This window comes from Rhinopithecus roxellana, chromosome 21, assembly GCF_007565055.1.
Source record: "Rhinopithecus roxellana isolate Shanxi Qingling chromosome 21, ASM756505v1, whole genome shotgun sequence".
Lineage (NCBI taxonomy): Eukaryota > Metazoa > Chordata > Mammalia > Primates > Cercopithecidae > Rhinopithecus > Rhinopithecus roxellana.
The window spans coordinates 39,881,498-39,899,970 of NC_044569.1; the positions used below are offsets into that span (position 1 = coordinate 39,881,498).

General features: G+C 47.0%; 2 protein-coding genes across 6 annotated transcripts in view; one reads left to right on the top strand and one right to left on the bottom strand.

Annotated features, from left to right (window-relative positions):
• Nucleotides 1-12,010, top strand: TYMS (thymidylate synthetase). Its single transcript, XM_010354902.2, has 7 exons — nt 1-330; nt 2,345-2,418; nt 4,777-4,951; nt 7,301-7,402; nt 8,930-9,105; nt 9,622-9,693; nt 11,408-12,010. Exons 1-7 carry the CDS (start codon nt 126-128, stop codon nt 11,543-11,545), a joined length of 942 nt encoding a protein of 313 aa, XP_010353204.1. The 5' UTR covers nt 1-125; the 3' UTR covers nt 11,546-12,010.
• Nucleotides 8,558-18,473, bottom strand: part of ENOSF1 (enolase superfamily member 1) — a 44,937-nt gene continuing 35,021 nt past the window's right edge. For 3 of the 5 annotated variants that reach the window (XR_004055659.1, XR_004055658.1, XR_004055656.1), the window contains 7 exons: nt 17,485-17,526; nt 16,528-16,657; nt 16,130-16,229; nt 13,832-13,913; nt 12,674-12,916; nt 11,160-11,624; nt 8,558-10,850 (listed from right to left, as the gene is read on the bottom strand). Coding sequence is in view for 1 of the 5 variants with exons in the window: in XM_010354903.1 (XP_010353205.1) it covers nt 12,815-12,916; nt 13,832-13,913; nt 16,130-16,229; nt 16,528-16,657; nt 17,485-17,526 (456 nt within the window). In the remaining 4 variants the exon portion in view is untranslated. Of the gene's footprint in view, nt 10,851-11,159; nt 11,625-12,399; nt 12,917-13,831; nt 13,914-16,129; nt 16,230-16,527; nt 16,658-17,484; nt 17,527-18,473 lie in introns of those variants that run through there. The other 2 variants (XR_004055657.1, XM_010354903.1) reach the window with 2 other exon arrangements.

Below are 18,473 nucleotides of genomic sequence, written 5' to 3' on the forward strand. Positions count from 1 at the left end.
GGAAGAGGCGGAGCGCGGGACGGCGGCGGGAAAAAAGCGCGCGGAAGGGGTGCTGCCATCCACTGCACCACTTCGCCTGCCTCCGTCCCGCCGCGCCACTTCGTCTTCCTCAGTCCCGCCGCGCCATGCCCGTCGCCGGCTCAGAGCTGCCGCGCCCGCCCTTGCAGCCCGCCTCACAGGAGCGGGACGCCGAGCCACGGCCGCCGCACGGGGAGCTGCAGTACCTGGGGCAGATCGAGCACATCCTCCGCTGCGGCGTCAGGAAGGACGACCGCACGGGCACCGGCACCCTGTCGGTATTCGGCATGCAGGCGCGCTACAGCCTGAGAGGTGACGCCGCGGGCCACTGCGGGACCGGCGGCGGGAAGGAGGGAGGCGCGGCTGGGGAGAGCGCTCGGGAGCTGGCGGGCGCTGCGGAGCCCGTTTAGTCCTAACCTCAATCCCGCGAGGGCGAGGACGCATCGTCCTCCTCGCTTTACAGACGCCGAAACTGAGGCTCCCATTAGAGACGTGACTGGCGCAGGGTCACACACACAGGAGCGACAGCCGGGAGGTGAGCCGGATCCCAGCGGCTCCACGGCCGGGGCTCGCAGTCACCCCAGTGATGCCGTGGCCCCTAAGGCGGGCATAATCGGGCAGCGTTTGCCCGGTGCTGGAGAGTGAGGGAGAGCTGCCCGGGCTTGATCGCGCGCTGGTCTAAAAGTCCTGGCTTTTGCCCCTCCTCCTTCCTCCCCTGTTGACTATTCCGCTTTGCAGAGTTTTCAAAAACTGGAGCGAAAATGATGTGGGCGGGGCACAGGCGGCGGGAAGAGGAGAGTTGAGGCTGGCGCGGGAACTTAGTTTCCTGGCGCCCTCCCATCCAACCCCCACGAACCAGCTTTCCTCTTAAACCTTGAAAAGAGAAATTCGGGAGTCCGAGTATAAGTTCTTATTCGTCCTTTCCTCTTTTCCTTTCAGACAGGATCACCCCAGGCAAAAAATGCCTCGCGGGTTATTGGCGTCAGGCTTTCAGGGGACAGTGGGGCGGGGTGGGCACAGGACGTTAGGCAGCCGATGGCCCTCCCTGATGTCACATGGTCCTGTCATCCTGGATCCAGCGCCTGCTGCGTGGGGGCGGGGAGACTCCAAGGTGTGTAAGCCAGGGGCTGACCTTGACCTCTCAGATAAATGGAGCGCAGCCTTGACACGGGTGGAGGTGGTTTTAAGTGGGGAAACCCATTCTTGGTGAAGCAGATTCACTGTGGTTAGGTAGGGGGAAAGCCCTCTAGTCCACGGAACCATCTAGAGACTGGAATACACACCAGCTGCTATGGCTGATCCGCGTGGGGCAGCTTGGGGAGTTTTGTCTAAGCAGAGGGATCCACTTTTCTGCAGCTTCAAGCTCAGGGGCCTTTAATAAGCCGTAGACCTCACTTTTAACCCACCTTTCTGCTTAGACATTGAGCAAGTTACTTCTCTTTTCCTTTTTTTTTTTTTTTTTTTTGAGGTGGAGTCTCTGTCGCCCAGGCTGGAGTGCAGTGGCGCGATCTCGGCTCACTGCAAGCTCCGCCTCCCGGGTTCACGCCATTCTCCTGCCTCAGCCTCCCGAGTAGCTGGGACTACAGGCGCCCGCCACCACGCCCGGCTAAATTTTTTGTATTTTTAGTAGAGACGGGGTTTCACCGTGTTAGTCAGGATGGTCTGGATCTCCTGACCTCGTGATCCGCCCGTCTCGGCCTCCCAAAGTGCTGGGATTACAGGCGTGAGCCACCGCGCCCGGCCTCAAGTTACTTTTCATACAGCTTCCCTATATGTTAGAAATGGAGGAAATAATGCTCGGTAGGCAATTCTGATAAAAGCAGGTGCTTGCAAAAATCTCTCTCTGTTGTCTGAATATCAGCTATACCACCAGAGAGTGTGGGATGAATGAGTACTGCATTTAAAGATAAGTTTTTACACTTTTATTTCTCTGTGGCCTGACACTTCTGATGCCTCCCTTTTTGTCCCTGGGACACATGCTTGGTGGTGTCTTCATACCTTTGTGACAGGATTAGCACTAGTGGGCAGTGGATGGTAGCTCCTCCCTTTTTCCACATGGTCATCCCTGCCCTCGCCACCATCTCACTGTGGAATTCCTGTGTCCGGTGGTCACCGCGGCACAGAAGTGCTGTCTCAGCCTGAATTGGGTTACTGATGTGCCTTGCAGCCTGGGAGCTCCACCCTGATCTCTGGCCCACTTTGCAGGAGTCTAGGCTTTCTGGATGCTCCAGGGCCTCGTGTCCCAGGGCAGTTTTCTTCCCTGAAGAAAGTTGGATGGCATGATCTGTCTTCCTCTCTTGAAACTGTGTGGCAAATTGTTTTTCAGATGAATTTCCTCTGCTGACAACCAAACGTGTGTTCTGGAAGGGTGTTTTGGAGGAGTTGCTGTGGTTTATCAAGGTAAAGAAGTCGCTGCTATTAGAAGTTATTAGTCTGTTTTCAACACAGCAGCCAGTGAGATCCTTTCAAAAGTCAAAGCGGCCAGGTGTGGTGGCTCTTGCCTGTAATCCCAGCACTTTGGGAGGCCGAGGCAGATCACCTGAGGTTAGGAGTTTGAGACCAGCCTGGCCAATATGGCGAAACCCCCATCTCTACTAATAACACAAAAAGTTAGCCAGGTGTGGTGGCACATGCCTGTAATCCCAGCTACTCAGGAGGCTGGGGCATGAGAATTGCTTGAACCCAGGAGGTGGAGATTGTAGTGAGCTGAGATCATGGCACTGCACTCCAGCCTGGGCGACAGAGGGAGAACCCGTCTCAAAAACAAAAAAAGACAACACAAAAGGTCAAAGCACATCATCCCTCACCCTCAAGCCCTTCGTGGCTCCATTTCACTCAGAGCCACGGTCCTTATGGGGTCCCTTTTTCAGCTCTGGCCTTAGCTGCTGCTCTCTGCACCGGCCCTGCTGTTCTTGTGAGTTTTTGAGCACACCGGGACATCCCCACTCCCTGGAACCTTCTTCCCCCACACTTGGCTCCTTCCTTTGAGTCTCTACTCAGGCAAGCCTTCCTAGACCTCCTGATTTAAAACTGTGACTCTTCCCCCAACCTCCTTGGTTTTTCTCCATAGACAAACATCACCATCTGATGTATGTCAGCCTTTCCCCTCCCCTGTTAGAAGGGGGACAGCAGACAGTAAATAAATAAGTGAAATGTGCTGTAAGCTTTATGAGGGCGGAGGATTTGTTTCTCGTGTTCACTGTTGTATCCCTAGGGCCTCAAACACAGCCTGCCACATAGCAGGAGTCCATATATATTGATCACTAAATATAGATACCATCTGTTCATATGTTCCCATGTTCATATAAACTAGAAGAGTCTCTTCAGTAACAAGGTGAACCCCTTCCAGAGGGCTGAGTAGGTAACCTCAGGCCGGGCCCAGAGTGCTATGAAGACAGGCAGCAGCCCAGCCCAAGCGCCTCTGTGTTCTGTGTCCTGGTCTAGAACCAGCAATGTTCTGACCAGTGCTTTTTGGAAGGTAGCTGGAGTCTGGGCTCAGGTCTGGACCATGCTAGAAGCTGGGATCCCTTCTATAGAGCACTTGGTGTGGCTTGTATGGTCCTGGGGCAAGCTAGACCCAAGCCCTCTTATCCCATTTTAGAAAGGGCTTAAATTTGGATCCCGCCCTAGTCTGCCTTAGTTCTGTATTCTTGGGGTATTTTGTTCTGTATTGGCCTATCTCGATCGACAATGAGGCTTGGATTTGAAACATATCATCAGAAACATCAGAAGATGACATTCTTAAACTGGCTAGAGCCTGGTCTGAATGGATGAAAAGGAGAGAGTTTTGAAGCAATATGTAAAAGACTGAGAAATGACTTGTTGGGAATGAAGAAAATTGGGACAAACTCATCAATAGAAAGGGAGGAAGCAAAATACTCAGGAATAAAATGCATTCCCCTGTTTCAACTTAATGCTTGAATTCACGATTCTAAGAAGTCCTTGCCAGGAACGTCAGACTCACCTCTGATAGAGTTACTCCATTGGCGACTCGATCAAATACAGGAGTTGATGCACCTGTACTGTAAAATACTGATTAGTCTGATCATTAGGAATATCCTGCCAGGTAGAAGATACACTGAACAGATTGCATGTAGGCATTAAATTCATTTTGGGGTATCACATGTAGACAACACATTTGATTAGGAAACATAAAACTGTCAGATCGGTGGATATCACTTAGAGGTGTTTAGTCTAGAAAGCTTAGTTAGGGGGAATGGAAGAAAAGAGCTGAGAGGGTGGTTCCAAAGAAGGAATCAGACTGTCCTAAAGCCCTCAGGAATCTGGGCTGGGACCAGCCTGCTTAAAGTTAGGATGGGCAGCTGGGCGCGGTGGCTCACACCTGTAATCTCAGCACTTTGGGAGGCCAAGGTGGGTGGATCACCTGAGGTCGGGAGTTTGAGACCAACATGGAGAAACCCATCTCTGCTAAAAATACAAAATTAGCCGGGCGTGTTGGCGCATGCCTGTAATCCTAGCTACTCGGGAGGCCGAGGCAGGGGAATCACTGGAACCCAGGAGGTAGAGGTTGCTGTGAGCCGAGATCACACCATTGCACTCCAGCCTGGGCAACAAGAGTGAAACTCTCAAAAAAAAAAAAAAAAAAAAAAGGATGGGTTCCATATAGGTGATGTCAAGTGCCCACCTCCCAGCAAGTCAGCAGGGGCCAGAGGCCCTTGTAGGTGGTGTCTTGGGGGGATCAACTGAGATGGCTCAGATTTACTTGGATGCCTGCTCTGCCCTCCCCATGTCTTCCAGGGATCCACAAATGCTAAAGAGCTGTCTTCCAAGGGAGTGAAAATCTGGGATGCCAATGGATCCCGAGACTTTTTGGACAGCCTGGGGTTCTCCGCCAGAGAAGAAGGGGACTTGGGTCCAGTTTATGGCTTCCAGTGGAGGCATTTTGGGGCAGAATACAGAGATATGGAATCAGGTGAGGAGACAGAACAATGCCTTCCATTTCCTGAGTGCCCTTCCTGGCACGTGTTTGCTCTGTTGTTTTAGATAAGGTCGGGGGGATGAGTCAGTGTCCTAGGAGCTGATGTATAGCTTTGATCTTGTGAGGGGTGGTGCCAGTGAAGCCACAAGCCTCATGAAGGCCATTTCACACTCTTGATGATTAGTACTTACTGGGCGCTTGGCACTTTCCATACCTGTGTCATCGGCAGATAGCCGCATGGTTGGTGTTTGTGTTGGGGAATGGGAAGTTCATCCGTGGGACAAGGGACAAAATGCCCCCATTGCTTTGTGGTGGCTTTAATTGCCCTTTCAAGGCTCAGCCACAGCGTGCTGTAGGTGGCGCAGCTGTGAAGCACAGTGCCAGGGTCACCCTCTGCTGCCAGCTCTGCAGATGTGGAGAAAGAATGAAACATCTCACTCCTGCACTTCCACTTTATTATCACTGTTGGTGTCACCTCTTGCTGGATGTCACAGAGCCCAGCCCCTCCCACCTGTCCCTAGGAAAAGCAGATGCCACCTTGGGATGTGGGGGTTGTGTGTGTAATTTACTAGCTGGGCAGAGACCAGCAACCTGGAGAGCATGTGTCTCATCTAAGGGGACAGTCACATCTCACCTCCAGCCACCTGGAGGAGTTTGGGCCTGGTGGTGTCAGAATTCTTCAATAAAAGCCTAAAATCTACATTTTATGTGCGATCATGAGATCTTTTAAATGTTAGTAGTTTCAGGAAATTTAAAAACGCTGTGTGGACCTAGAATAGGCAGGTTCCTAAAGGCAGAAAGTGGAATGGTGGTTGCCAGGGACTGGGGAACAGGGAGGAATGCGGAGTTCATGTTTAATGGGCACAGAGGTTTTATTAGGGATGATGAAAAAGTTCGGGAGATGGATAGTGGTGATGGTTGCACATCGGGCATGTGCTGAATGCCTCTGAATTGCACACATAAAAATGGTAAGTTTAATGTTACGTGTACTTTATCACCATGAAAGAAGTTGCTGTGTGGGCCAGGTTATTTGTGCAGGCAAGTGTTCTTCAGGTCGTTGCCTGCACCTCAGTTGTAGGGTGTCCTTAGGGTGTGAGGCTACTCCCCTGGCTTAATGATGCTTTAAATCCTGCCTAGTGTTCAATTATTTCTTGGCGCTGAAGAGGCCTAATTACGGTTTTAGTTTACAGTTGTATGAGTGCTTAGCTGTTGGATTTTAGTAGGGAAGTTTGTCCCTTGTTTTTGGTTTTGTTTTACAGACTCACAGGAAATTTTTTTTTTTTTTTAAATGCACAGGAAGTTTCCCTGGACTGTGCCCAGTTTCCTCCAGTTGATAATATCTTGGGTAACATCCTGTATACATTCACATTGGTGCATTCTTCAGTTGTCAGATTTTGCTAGTTCTACGTGCACTTGTATATGTGTGTCTTTGCAATTTTAGCACGTGTAGATTGTTGTAACCACTACAATCAAGTTACAGAACTACACCACCACAGTTTTATCTTTTTAAAATCTTTGATGTTACCTTTTTCAGAACTGTGACCATGAGAGGACTTTCCTCCCAAAATTTTGAGAACTACTGAACCAGAATATAGTCTGACACTAATAGGCAGAAATTTAACCAGAGGAGATTATGAAGCTCTGCACTTCAGTTAACAAATCACTTCTGAGATTCCAGTTCCATCTCAGAAGGAAGGAAGGGGATTAAAATCCAGAAACCAGAAATGGGAGCAAAGTACAAGGTGGTGTAATCATTATAGAGGTTTCCTGATGTTTCCAAGTGAGTCATGTGTTGAGCTGCTAAACTTAAACTCTAAAGTAATTTTAGGTGGAAGTGTTGGAAGCGTGCTGCTGAGGAAGGAATCCATGGTCTTCTGTTAGTTGGAAAGTACATGGAATGCTATATTCTACATAAGATACGATACTTTCTGTGAGACAAGGATAAACTAGATTTGTCAGTGAAATTGTGACAAGAATTGTTGATGGGTTTAGAGCCTAAGTTCGTGGGGAGCACTGGAAGAAATTAAGATTGTTGAGATTAGAAAGGGTTAGCTATGAGGGGAACAGGAGGAGGTGACTCCATGACAGACCAAATATTCAAAGGACTGTGTAAACGAGGAAATAGACTTTGTTAGGGCTCCAGAGGACAGAGCCGGGAGTCAGACAGGGCCTTGAACTCAACCCACCGAGATCTGCAAACTCTGTGGAAGGCACCAGGTATCTTGTAGCCATGGGTCAAGGGGGCACCCTGGATGAGAGACTGTAATAGATGACCTCTAAGGCCATCTCATGACATGTGTGATGAATGTGTGTACCTGTCCTCTCTTTTTGACAATTCTACAGATTATTCAGGACAGGGAGTTGACCAACTGCAAAGAGTGATTGACACCATCAAAACCAACCCTGACGACAGAAGAATCATCATGTGCGCTTGGAATCCAAGAGGTTGAAAGAACCCCATCATCTTCATTTATACTAACCATACTCTTAGAGGGAAGCAATGTGGTTTTGTGCGGAGGCACCTGAGGGAGGCAGGACCCTGGAAACTTCCCCCAGCCACATGGTTGGTTGTGTGACCTTGGGCAAGTCACATTTTGCTCCACTTTCACCTTCAGATCATGAGGTTGGGCCCAGATGATTTTTTTTTTTCTTTTTTCTTTTTCCTAAGACAGAGTTTCGCTCTGTTGTCCAGGCTGGAATGCAATGGTGTGATCTTGGTTCACTGCAACCTCTTCCTCCCGGGTTCAAATGATTCTCCTGGCTCTGCCTCCTGAGTAGCTGGGATTACAGGCATGCGCCACCACGCCCAGCTAATTTTGTATTTTTAGGAGAGATAGGGTTTCACCATGTTGGTCAGGCTGGTCTCGAACTCCTGACCTCAGATGATCTGCCTGCCTCGGCCTCCCAACCAGATGATCTTCATTTGTGTATTTATACTTGTTCTTACTCTGAAAAGGGCTTTAAATTGCCTAGAAACTACATGTAAGATGTTAACATTTTAAATGGAAGCCGATGAAGTTCTAGGTCGCTGCCACCTCACTAACATTTTTAACAATTATACTGTAAAATTCAACTCTATCAGGGTGTAGAGCCAGGTGTGGTGGCTCAAACTTGTAATTCCAACAACTCCAGAGGCCAAGGCAAGAGGATGAGTTGAACCCAGGAATTTGAGGCTGTAGTGAGTCATGATCACGCCACTGCACTCCAGCCTGGGCAAGAGTGAGACCCGGAATATTTAAAAACAAGAACAACAACAACAAACTCTATCAGGATATCATAAGTACTTAGGATGGAATATTTGCATCTGTAATAAAGACTTTTTTTTTTTTTTCTTTTGAGACACAGTCTCACTCACTCTGTTGCCCAGGCTGGAGTGCAGTGGTGTGATCTCAGCTCACAGCAACCTCCACCTCCCAGGTTCAAGTGAGTTCCCTTCCTCAGCCCCCGGGTAGCTGGGACCACAGGCACGTGAATTTTTGTATTTTTAGTAGAGACGAGGTTTCACTATGTTGGCCAGGCTGGTCTCGAACTCAAGTTGGCCTCAAGTGATCTGCCCGCCCTGGCATCCCAGTGTTGGGATTACACGCATGAGCCACTCTGCCTGGCCATGTAATAGAGACTTTTAATATAGGAGGGTGTACCAGAAGCACCAGTTCCCTGTGGCAAATAGAATTATTCCTGCTGTATTTGTAATTTGGTGCCACGAAGGTAGTCCAGATCCCTTCAGCTCTGATGGAAGAGCATTGCTTCAGCAGACATCTGCAGAAAGCTTGCGCCAATGGATAGTCTCCCTCAGTTCCGTGCCATCGCTGCAGGGGCTGTAGGTTATGGACATCACTGCAGCCCAGTGGCTCTCTCTCCTGGTCTCCACCATATGAGTTGGCTTTTGTTTTTCTCCTGTTTTACTTGGCCTTTAGCTGTGGTCTTTCAAACCACCACCCCTCCTTATCTTCCTCTGTGCTGGTTCCTCAGATCTTCCTCTGATGGCACTGCCTCCATGCCATGCCCTCTGCCAGTTCTATGTGGTGAACAGTGAGCTGTCCTGCCAGCTGTACCAGAGATCGGGAGACATGGGCCTAGGTGTGCCTTTCAACATCGCCAGCTACGCCCTGCTCACGTACATGATTGCGCACATCACGGGCCTGAAGGTGGGCTGTCTCGGGAAGGGCGACTTGCAAGCCTAACACACTGAACTCTTCAGTTCTTTAATATGGGAAGACGAACTGCAGAGAGTTTAGTCTCTGATGAGTTTTTAAATTTGATATGTGTAAGTAAGACGTGAACGGGCTTTTACTTTGAAACCTTCCTTTTCTGGAAGGTTTTCTGGCCCTGTGGTATGTGCACTAACAGATCTATACAGGTTGTTTGTGATACAGCTTCTATGAATTTCCTCAAAAGCTATGCTGAGGTTGGGTGTGGTGGCTCATGCCTGTAATCCCAGCACTTTGGGAGACTGAGGCAGGAGCAATTACTTGAGGCCTGGAGTTCATTACCAGCCTGGGCAATATAACAAGATCCTGTCGCCACAAAAAAATGGAAAAGCTACACTAAATTATTTTTTTTTTTTAAAGCTTTGAGGTGTCTGCATACTCTAATGTTTTTAAATGATGTTTTAAAGGAATTGAAACTAACATACTGTTCTGCTTTCTCCCCCGGGTTTATAGCCAGGTGACTTTGTACACACTTTGGGAGATGCACATATTTACCTGAATCACATCGAGCCACTGAAAATTCAGGTGAGAATTAGATGTTACACTTTTGGGTTTGGTACCTTCTCTTGATAAAAGGTTGATCGTGGAACAGGCATCTGCTCAATGCTGTGTCCAAGATAAAGATGACTGCTCCGAATGTGGGGCTTCCGTTTAGGGAGAAGTGGTGGGCAGGTGGGCAGGACAAGGCAGGCATCTGCCTCAGCAACCATGGGCACTTAACACGTCAGGTGCTGCGAGGTGCTAAGCACCAGTACCAGAGAGGGAAGAGCCACATTCAGGCCAGGGGATTGTCCAAAAGGGGGCATTTAAACTCATTTTAACTTGAAGGAGAATTGAAGTGCAAATGTTTTTCCCTTTTTTTTTTGAGATGGAGTCTTTCTCTGTCGGCCAGGCTGGAGTGTGCAGTGGTACGATTTTGGCTCACTGAAACCTCTGCCTCTCAGGTTCAAGCAGTTCTCCTGCCTCAGCCTCCCAAGTAGCTGGGATTATAGGTGCGTGCCACCACACCCAGTTAATTTTTGTATTATTAGTAGAGATGGGGTTTCGTCATGTTGGCCAGGCTGTTCTCAAACTCCTGACTTCAGGTGATCCGCCTGCCTCAGCCTCTGAAAGTTCTGGAATTACAGGCATAAGCCACCGCCCTGGCCATAAATATTTTTCATTAATTTTACGTTAAGTACAATATTTAGGTCCAAACTTCAGAAGTCTTTTGAAATCCCTAAGTTATAGCAGCCAACAATTGATTTGAAATGGCAATAAAAATGTAAGTTCATCTGCTTCATGAGCCTTAAGGAAAAAAACTCAGAACCAGAGACTTTTTAGCTCCTTCCAGGTTAGATTCAGGTTTTAAAAGTTCCTCCTTTGAGGGAGTTTGACTGCTCTTGAGTGGAGGGTGACTTTAGGCTTATTCTCTCTGGCTTTCTGCTCCAGTCGTTTTTAGACATAGTAAGAGGTTGTAACCTGTCTTCACATCCTAATTGCCACTGTCTGTTCATCCCAGGAATCCTGGCTTTCATCCCTTTCTGTTCACTGTCCATGCATGTTATCTTTCCTTCTCTCTGCCAGGGACAGATGGGTTAGGGATTGTGGAATTCAAGTAAACTTAGAGCTACTATGAGTTACAGATTGACTGTGTTTCTGTCTTTAATAAATTTGCCAAGAGTGATTAAAAGAACTTACACCTGGCCGGGCGCAGTGGCTCAAGCCTGTAATCCCAGCACTTTGGGAGGCCGAGACGGGCGGATCACGAGGTCAGGAGATCGAGACCATCCTGGCTAATACGGTGAAACCCTGTCTCTACTTAAAAATACAAAAAACTAGCCGGGCGACGAGGCAGGCGCCTGTAGTCCCAGCTACTCGGGAGGCTGAGGCAGGAGAATGGCGTAAACCCGGGAGGCGGAGCTTGCAGTGAGCTGAGATCCGGCCACTGCACTCCAGCCTGGGTGGCAGAGCAAGACTCCGTCTCAAAAAAAAAAAAAAAGAACTTACACCTGATGAGGCACCAGGCTCCTGACACTGTGTAATGTCACAAAATACCCTTCACTCTTGATCTGTGCAAGAAAACAGCTGGTTGCGCTCCAATCATGTCACATAACCTACGGCAAGGTATCGACAGGATCATACTCCTGTAAAATAAAACTTTGTTGATCACATCCTGTGTGCTTGTTTCATGGACATGAGGAGCAATTACAACAGGTTGTACAATTATGGCAAAATAATGGTCTTATTTTGTTTTTAGCTTCAGCGAGAACCCAGACCTTTCCCAAAGCTCAAGATTCTTCGAAAAGTTGAGAAAATTGATGACTTCAAAGCTGAAGACTTTCAGATTGAAGGGTACAATCCGCATCCAACTATTAAAATGGAAATGGCTGTTTAGGGTGCCTTTAAAGGAGCTTAAAGGATATTGTCAGTCTTTAGGGGTTGGGCTGGATGCAGAGGTAAAAGTTCTTTTTGCTCTAAAAGAAAAAGGAACTAGGTCAAAAATCTGTCCGTGGCCTATCAGTTATTAATTTTTAAGGATGTTGCCACTCGCAAATATAACTGTGCCAGTTCTTTCCATAGTAAAAGGCTTTGAGTTAACTCACTTTGAGGGTATCTGAAAACGCTGAGATTATGAACAAAGGAGAATGAAATGTATGTGCTCTTAGCAAAAACACGTGCGTGCATTGCAATCCCACGTCCTTATAAAGAAGGTTGGTGAATGTTAAGAATTTCACAAGCTTCCCTCAAATCTGAGGGAGCTGAGTAGCACCATCAGTCATGATGTAGAGTGTGGTTATGAACATTTCAAGTTACAGTCGTTTTATATGTTGCGATAATAAAGAAGTGTTCTGCATTTGTCCACGCTTTGTTCATTCTGTAGTGCCACTTACCTGCTCAGCTCCTTCCTAAAATAGATTTAAAGAACTCTCCTATAAACATGTGCTGTATTCTGGTTTGGATGCTACTTAAAAGAGTAGATTTTAGAAATAGTGACTATATTTTGTCCTATTTTTCTCATTTTAACTACATCTTATCCTCAAAATATAATGACCATTTAGGATAGAGTTTTTTTTTTTTTAAACTTATAACCTTAAAGGGTTATTTTAAAATAGTCTATGGACTACCATTTTGCCCTCGTTAGCTTCAGCATGGTGTGACTTCTCTAACAATTAAGCAAGAAAAAGATGCAAAACTGCTTAGATGAAGCAAGAAAAAGATGCAAAACCACTTTGGGGTTAATCAGTGAAATCCCTTCACTGCGTACCAGATACCCCCTGGTGTTGCACGACTATTTTTATTCTGCTAATTTATGACAAGTGTTAAATAGAACAAAGAATTATTCCAACAAGTTATGCAACATGTTGCTTATTTTCAAAGTACAGTTTAATGTCTAGGTGCCAGCCCTTGATAGATATTTTGTAAGAACATCTTCCTGGACTTTGGGTTAGTTAAATCTAAACTTATTTAAGTATTAAGTAGGATAATGTGTATTGATTTGCTAAAAGAATCAAGTAATAATTACTTCGCTGATTCCTGAGGGTGGTATGACTTTTCATTGAACTCATCTTGGTAGGATTTTTTAAAATCCATTTTTGTAAAACTATTTCCAAGAAATTTTAAGCCTTTTCACTTCAGAAAGAAAAAAGATGTTGGGGCTGAGCACTTAATTTTCTTGAGCAGCAAGGAGTTTCTTCCAAACTTCACCATCTGGATACTGGTGTTTCTTTACAGATTCCTCCTTCATTTCTGTTGAGTAGCCGGGATCCTATCAAAGACCAAAAAAAAAATGAGGCATGTTAACAACCAACTGGAACAAAAACAGATTTTATGTATTTATGCTGCTCCAAGAAATGCTTTTACATCTAAGCCAGAGGTAATTAATTAATTAATTATTTTTAATTTTTTGAGATGGAGTCACTCCATCCGTTGCCCAGGCTGCAGTACAGGGGCACAATCTTGGCTCACTGCAACCTCCACCTCCCAGGTTCAAGTGATTCTCCTGCCTCAGCCTCCCATGTAGCTGGGATCACAGGCACCTGCCACCATGCCTGGCTAATTTTTTTTATTTTTTGTAGAGACGGAGTTTCATCATATTGGCCAGGCTGGTCTCGAACACCTGACCTCAAATGATCTACCTGCCTTGGCCTCCCAAAGTGTTGGGATTACAGGCGTGAGCCACCACACCCAGCCCCGAATTAATATTTTTAAAATAAGTTCTGAGATTGTTGGAAATAGGGTAGAGGAACACATTTCACTGGCTACTTGCCAGAGTTAGTTAACTCATCAAACTCTTTGATAATAGTTTGACCTCTGTTGGTGAAAATGAGTCATGGTCTCTTGAACATGATCAGAATAAATGGCCCTAACCACACAATTGTAGTCAAAACTTTTTAGGTCACTAACTTGCTAGATGGTGCCAGGTTTTTTTGCATAAGGAGTGCAAATGTTAAGATCTCCACTGGTGAGGAAAGGCTAGTGTTACAGAAGCCTTGTCAGAGGCAATTTAACCTCCAAGCCCTGGCCCTCAGGCCTGAGGATTTTGATCCTGACAACTGAAGAACCGTTTGTTTCTGGATATTGCAAATAGGAGTCAAAGCTTGGTGCTCCATGGTCTAGTTCACGAGACAGGCATGGTAGTGGCTGGCAGCATCTCTGCAGGGGCCCCCAGGCCACAGCTCACCTTGGGAGGCATGTAGGAAGCCCGCTGGATCATCACGGGATACTTGAAATGCTCGTGCAGGTGGTCAACATACTCACACATCCTAGGAGGAGGGAATCAGATTGGGGCAATGATGTCTGAAGTCGGATTATTCACATGGTGCTAACTTAAAGTAGAAGGGGTGAGTACCACTCAGAAATGACAGTGTGGGCCAAGGCTTAGCTGTGTTACCATGCGTTTCTAGGCAAGTTCCTAAACCTCTGTGCCTCAGGTGCTTTTCTTCTTTTTTTTTTTTTTTTTTTTTTGAGACGGAGTCTAGCTCTGTCGCCCAGGCTGGAGTGCTTTGGCGCGATCTCGGCTCACTGCAAGCTCCGCCTCCCGGGTTTACGCCATTCTCCTGCCTCAGCCTCCTGAGTAGCTGGGACTACAGGCGCCCGCCATCTCGCCCGGCTAGTTTTTTGTATTTTTTTTAGTAGAGACGGGGTTTCACCGTGTAGACCAGGATGGTCTCGATCTCCTGACCTCGTGATCCACCCGTCTCGGCCTCCCAAAGTGCTGGGATTACAGGCTTGAGCCACCGCGCCCGGCCGCTTTTCTTCTAAAGTATAGCAATGTGGGGTGGGGACTTTGATGAAATGAACACACGAAGTCTCTCTAGAGGTTTTCAGACTCTGTAAATATCCGGAATTATTTGGGTTCCTCTGGTCAAAAGTTAGATGAATAGATTAAAATCACCAACTTTTGTGATCTATTGTTTAAGAAGTGTTTGTATTTTTTCCTATGGCTGCATTAGCCGCCAGGGGCTTGGGGTTTTTTTGGCAGGCAGGGCTGGGAGGGCCGTTTTGCCACTGCCTCAGCTGGGCATCTAGGAAGCATTAGCGCTGTGGACTTTCTCGGTGCACTTTGCACCTGGAAAACAATCCGAACAGGTCCATGGGACACACCCACCATCCAAGAACCGAGACATCTAGGGAACCAAAACCAGATGCAGAACAATGAAATACATTCCATACTCTCCACCCAAAAAATAAAATCACCAAATGAGGTTCCTTCCAGCTATACAAATGATTTAGATGAAGAGCAGAGGATTTAGAATCAGGTCAATCTGTGTTCAGGTTCTGCGTCAGCCAGTTTGTAGTTCTGAGCCTTGGGGCCAGCGACCGAGATCTGCTGCCTGACTTCCATCGCCTGTTATTGAACAGCTGTGACAGGCAGGCTGATATGGTTTGGATTTGTGTCCCTGCCCAAATCACGTTGAACTGTAATCCCCAGTGTTGGCGGCGAGGCCTGCTGGGAGGTGATTGGATCATGGGAAGTGGTCCTTCATGAACAGTTTGGTACCCTTTCCTTGGTGCTATTCTCGAGATAGTTATCACAAGATGTGTTGTTTAAAAGTGTGTAGCATCTTCCCCCCTCACTCTCTCTTCCTCCTGCTCTTTGCCATAAGAAGTGCTTGTTCCCCCTTTGCCTCCCACCATGATTGCAAGTTTCCAGAAGCTGAGCAGAAGCTGCTATGCTTCCCGTGCAGCCTGCAGAACTGTAAGCCAATTAAATCTCTTTTCTTTATAAATTACCCAGTCTCAGGTATTTCTTTATAGCAGTGCAAGAATAGACTAACAGTATAAAAATAGTTCCACTATATTAAAAGGCAGCACCTGTCTACTCACTACCCCCCTGAAGAGAAACGGTTACCATTATTACTGAAGCCTCCTATGTACCCTCAGGGGTCCCATTTCTCTCTCACAGTCCTGAATTTGGCGTTTCCCTTTCCCAGTGAATGCTTTTTTGCCTTTGCTATATACTTGCAGTGATCTTTCTGTGAGACATTTAATTCCAGGAGACAGAAGTGTAATAAGCAAAACCCTATGTGTGCAGATGACTGGAAGGAGATTGTCCTAATTTAAAAGACCACCTGGGGCATTCTGAGAAATAAGATGAAATAAATGTATGTCTACACCATGGAAGACTCCAGTACTGGTAAGAGGAGATGGGACAGAAGTATAGAATGCACGTGATGAAAACAGGAGCTGGTTAAGGGAGTAGTATGGTTGCAAGCCTCACCTTCAATGTACTTAAAAAATAACGTGAGTCAGCTACCAGACCCTATCCTAGGAGGCAAAATGACTGTTCATTGGTGGGTCTCTGCTGTTACTGCCCCGTGTGGAGAAGTGGAAGCAGAACCAACTCCGTCTGAGAGTTTCAGGACGGGCCAGTGGACAAGGTCTTAGTGTTTTTTGGTCACGAAGGCAGAATTTACAAGCTCTGGCCTAGATTGAGGGACCCTACTGAAGCAGAAAGTATTAATGCCACATTACTGACCTGTTTTTAAGGCTTGCAGAGACTGATATGTAGTCAAATATAATCAAGTGCTGCACCAGTTCACAGAGGCCAACTCCACCAGCATGGGGGCAAACAGGAACTAAAAGGAAATTGTTTCTATTTAATACCAAGAGTAGGGCAGGGAGAGGAAGGGGTGAAAGGGAACTTTCTGGTTTTTCTTATTGCCCACAGGTGATTAAATCATTCATTAATATTTAGGGATGAAATTCCAAGATGAAAATCATCAATAATTCCCGGATTAAGGCTAAATGAGAGTTAGAAGAAAATCAAAATGGCAAACTACAGACTCCTGTGCGTGTGAACTGCAAGCGATCAAGGGAGGTGTCTGATTAGTGGGGAAATGAAGGTCTGGTCTGCAGCCACTGCAGCACCCTTACTTTCAAACTTTTTGGCCATCAGCAATACTGAGAGGTTCTCATTGACACTGCCCAGTCTGCAACTGTCAATCTGGAGGAACTGCAGGGCCTTCGCCTGTAGGAGTTGCTTAAATATCACTCTATTGTGGCACTGGAAATAGAATTGAAAATAACACCAACAGAAGAGTCAGCCTTGGCCCTCAGGATCTCTAAAACCTGGCAACGCGGCCACTCTATGCCAATCATTACTCATCAGTGGCCTTCAGGAAGCCCAGGCTGTATTTTGTCTTTGTTCTCGCCGGGCATGAGGCAAGTTTTTATAGTGTGGGCAGGGACCCTGTGCTCACTTCTTTACAAATCTGCTAATGCAACAGTGTGAGTCAGGTTAAAATCACACTGGCTCGCCATTTATGAGGGAATGACTGTCACAGCAACTGATAAGTGGGAGATGAACTGAAGCATCAGGATGAAATACGGTGACGGTGATGAGCAGGTGGCACAGATGACAACGCGGAACCGTGGCAGAGCAGTATTGCTCCTTTTGCCGGGAAAACAGAGAATCTGCTCCTCACGCTGCTCTGCTCGTGGGCTGACTGCAGCAGGTTTTGGCAGGCACTTGGGCTTCATTTATAAGCTCAAAAAGTGAACGCAGTCATGTTTAATCAATTTGAAAGCTGGCTTTCTTAACACCATTTTCTGCCCTTGCAACAGCAACTTTAAATTGCTGCCTTGTCAATTTCAATTAGACCCTTTGAAAAAGATAACTGACCTTAGTCATATAAATTGGAGAAATAGCCACAAACTTTTTCTATATCTGACTAGACTCTGATAAAATGACCCAGTTTCTAAGATGATGAAAATTTCCCAACTGAAAGTACAGCAGGTGATGGAGCCTAACACACGACTGTGTCCTTGGTCGCTGGTCAGCGTGTACTGACCCCAAGGGGACATCACTCACCTGTCGGGGGCGTCACTCACCTGTTCTCCTGTGGCAATGCCAATTCCTAATGGGACCAGTGCCTATAAAATAGAAGGCAGCCTGGTGTTATTTTCCTAAGTTTTGAACTGAGCTCCTAATGTTTAAAAACATTTATAGCTGAAGGAGGAAACGCCCTGCTGTTGAGCCATGTGAAGTCAAGGCTGGCAAAGGATGTGCAGGGGAACACATGCGTGCGGGAGGGCTCTGTGCATCTGCAGAGAACGTGAGCCCTGCTGAGCTGCCACCACCAGCCCCGTTCCTGACCAGGGCTCTGCAGATGTCCTTCTGCGGTGTCCTGGCCCATGCTCCAGCTGCGCTCCTCCCAACGTGGACGGCACCTCCTCCAGCCTGTGCAGTGGCATAAAGACAGGGCCACTCGGAGTGGCTCATTGTGAACTCACAGGGTCCAACCTTTGGCCAACTCCTTCCTGTTTGTCATCACTCTGTCATTTCCCTTCTTCTTGCCTCCCTGAGAAACCTCCTTCTAGAACTCTCTCATATCTTTTTTTTTTTTTTTTTTTGAGACCAAGTCTTGCTCTGTCACCCAAGCTGGAGTGCAGTGGCATGATCCTGGCTCACTGCAATGTCTGCCTCCCAGGCTGAAGAGATTCTCATGCCTCAGCCTCCCAAGTAGCTGGGATTATTACAGGTGGACGCCACCATGCTGGCTAATTTTTGTATTTTTAATAGAGTTGGGGTTTTGCCATGTTGGCCAGTCTGGTCTCAAACTCCTGACCTCAGATGATCCTCCCGCCTCGGCCTCCCAAAGTGTTGGGATTACAGTTGTGAGCCACTGCACCTGGCCTTGTGTCTTTGTTGATTCCAAAATCCTCTTCCTTAAGGCAGAAAAAATCCGTGAAAAAAAATTAAAAAAAAAAAAAAATTCCTCTTCCTTCCAGCTCAGTGGGTGGCCTTAGACCTCAATCTGAAGGTTAGGCTGAGACCACTGCTCACCTGGGAGACTCCTCACCTGGTGAGATACTGGACT

Excerpts from the sequence above, each read along its gene's own strand:
- TYMS (XM_010354902.2), top strand. The coding sequence starts at position 126 with ATGCCCGTCGCCGGCTCAGAGCTGCCGCGCCCGCCCTTGCAGCCCGCC. Across the intron at positions 331-2,344 it reads GGCGCGCTACAGCCTGAGAG|ATGAATTTCCTCTGCTGACA; the intron begins GTGACGCCGCGG and ends ATTGTTTTTCAG. Across the intron at positions 7,403-8,929 it reads GTGCGCTTGGAATCCAAGAG|ATCTTCCTCTGATGGCACTG; the intron begins GTTGAAAGAACC and ends CTGGTTCCTCAG.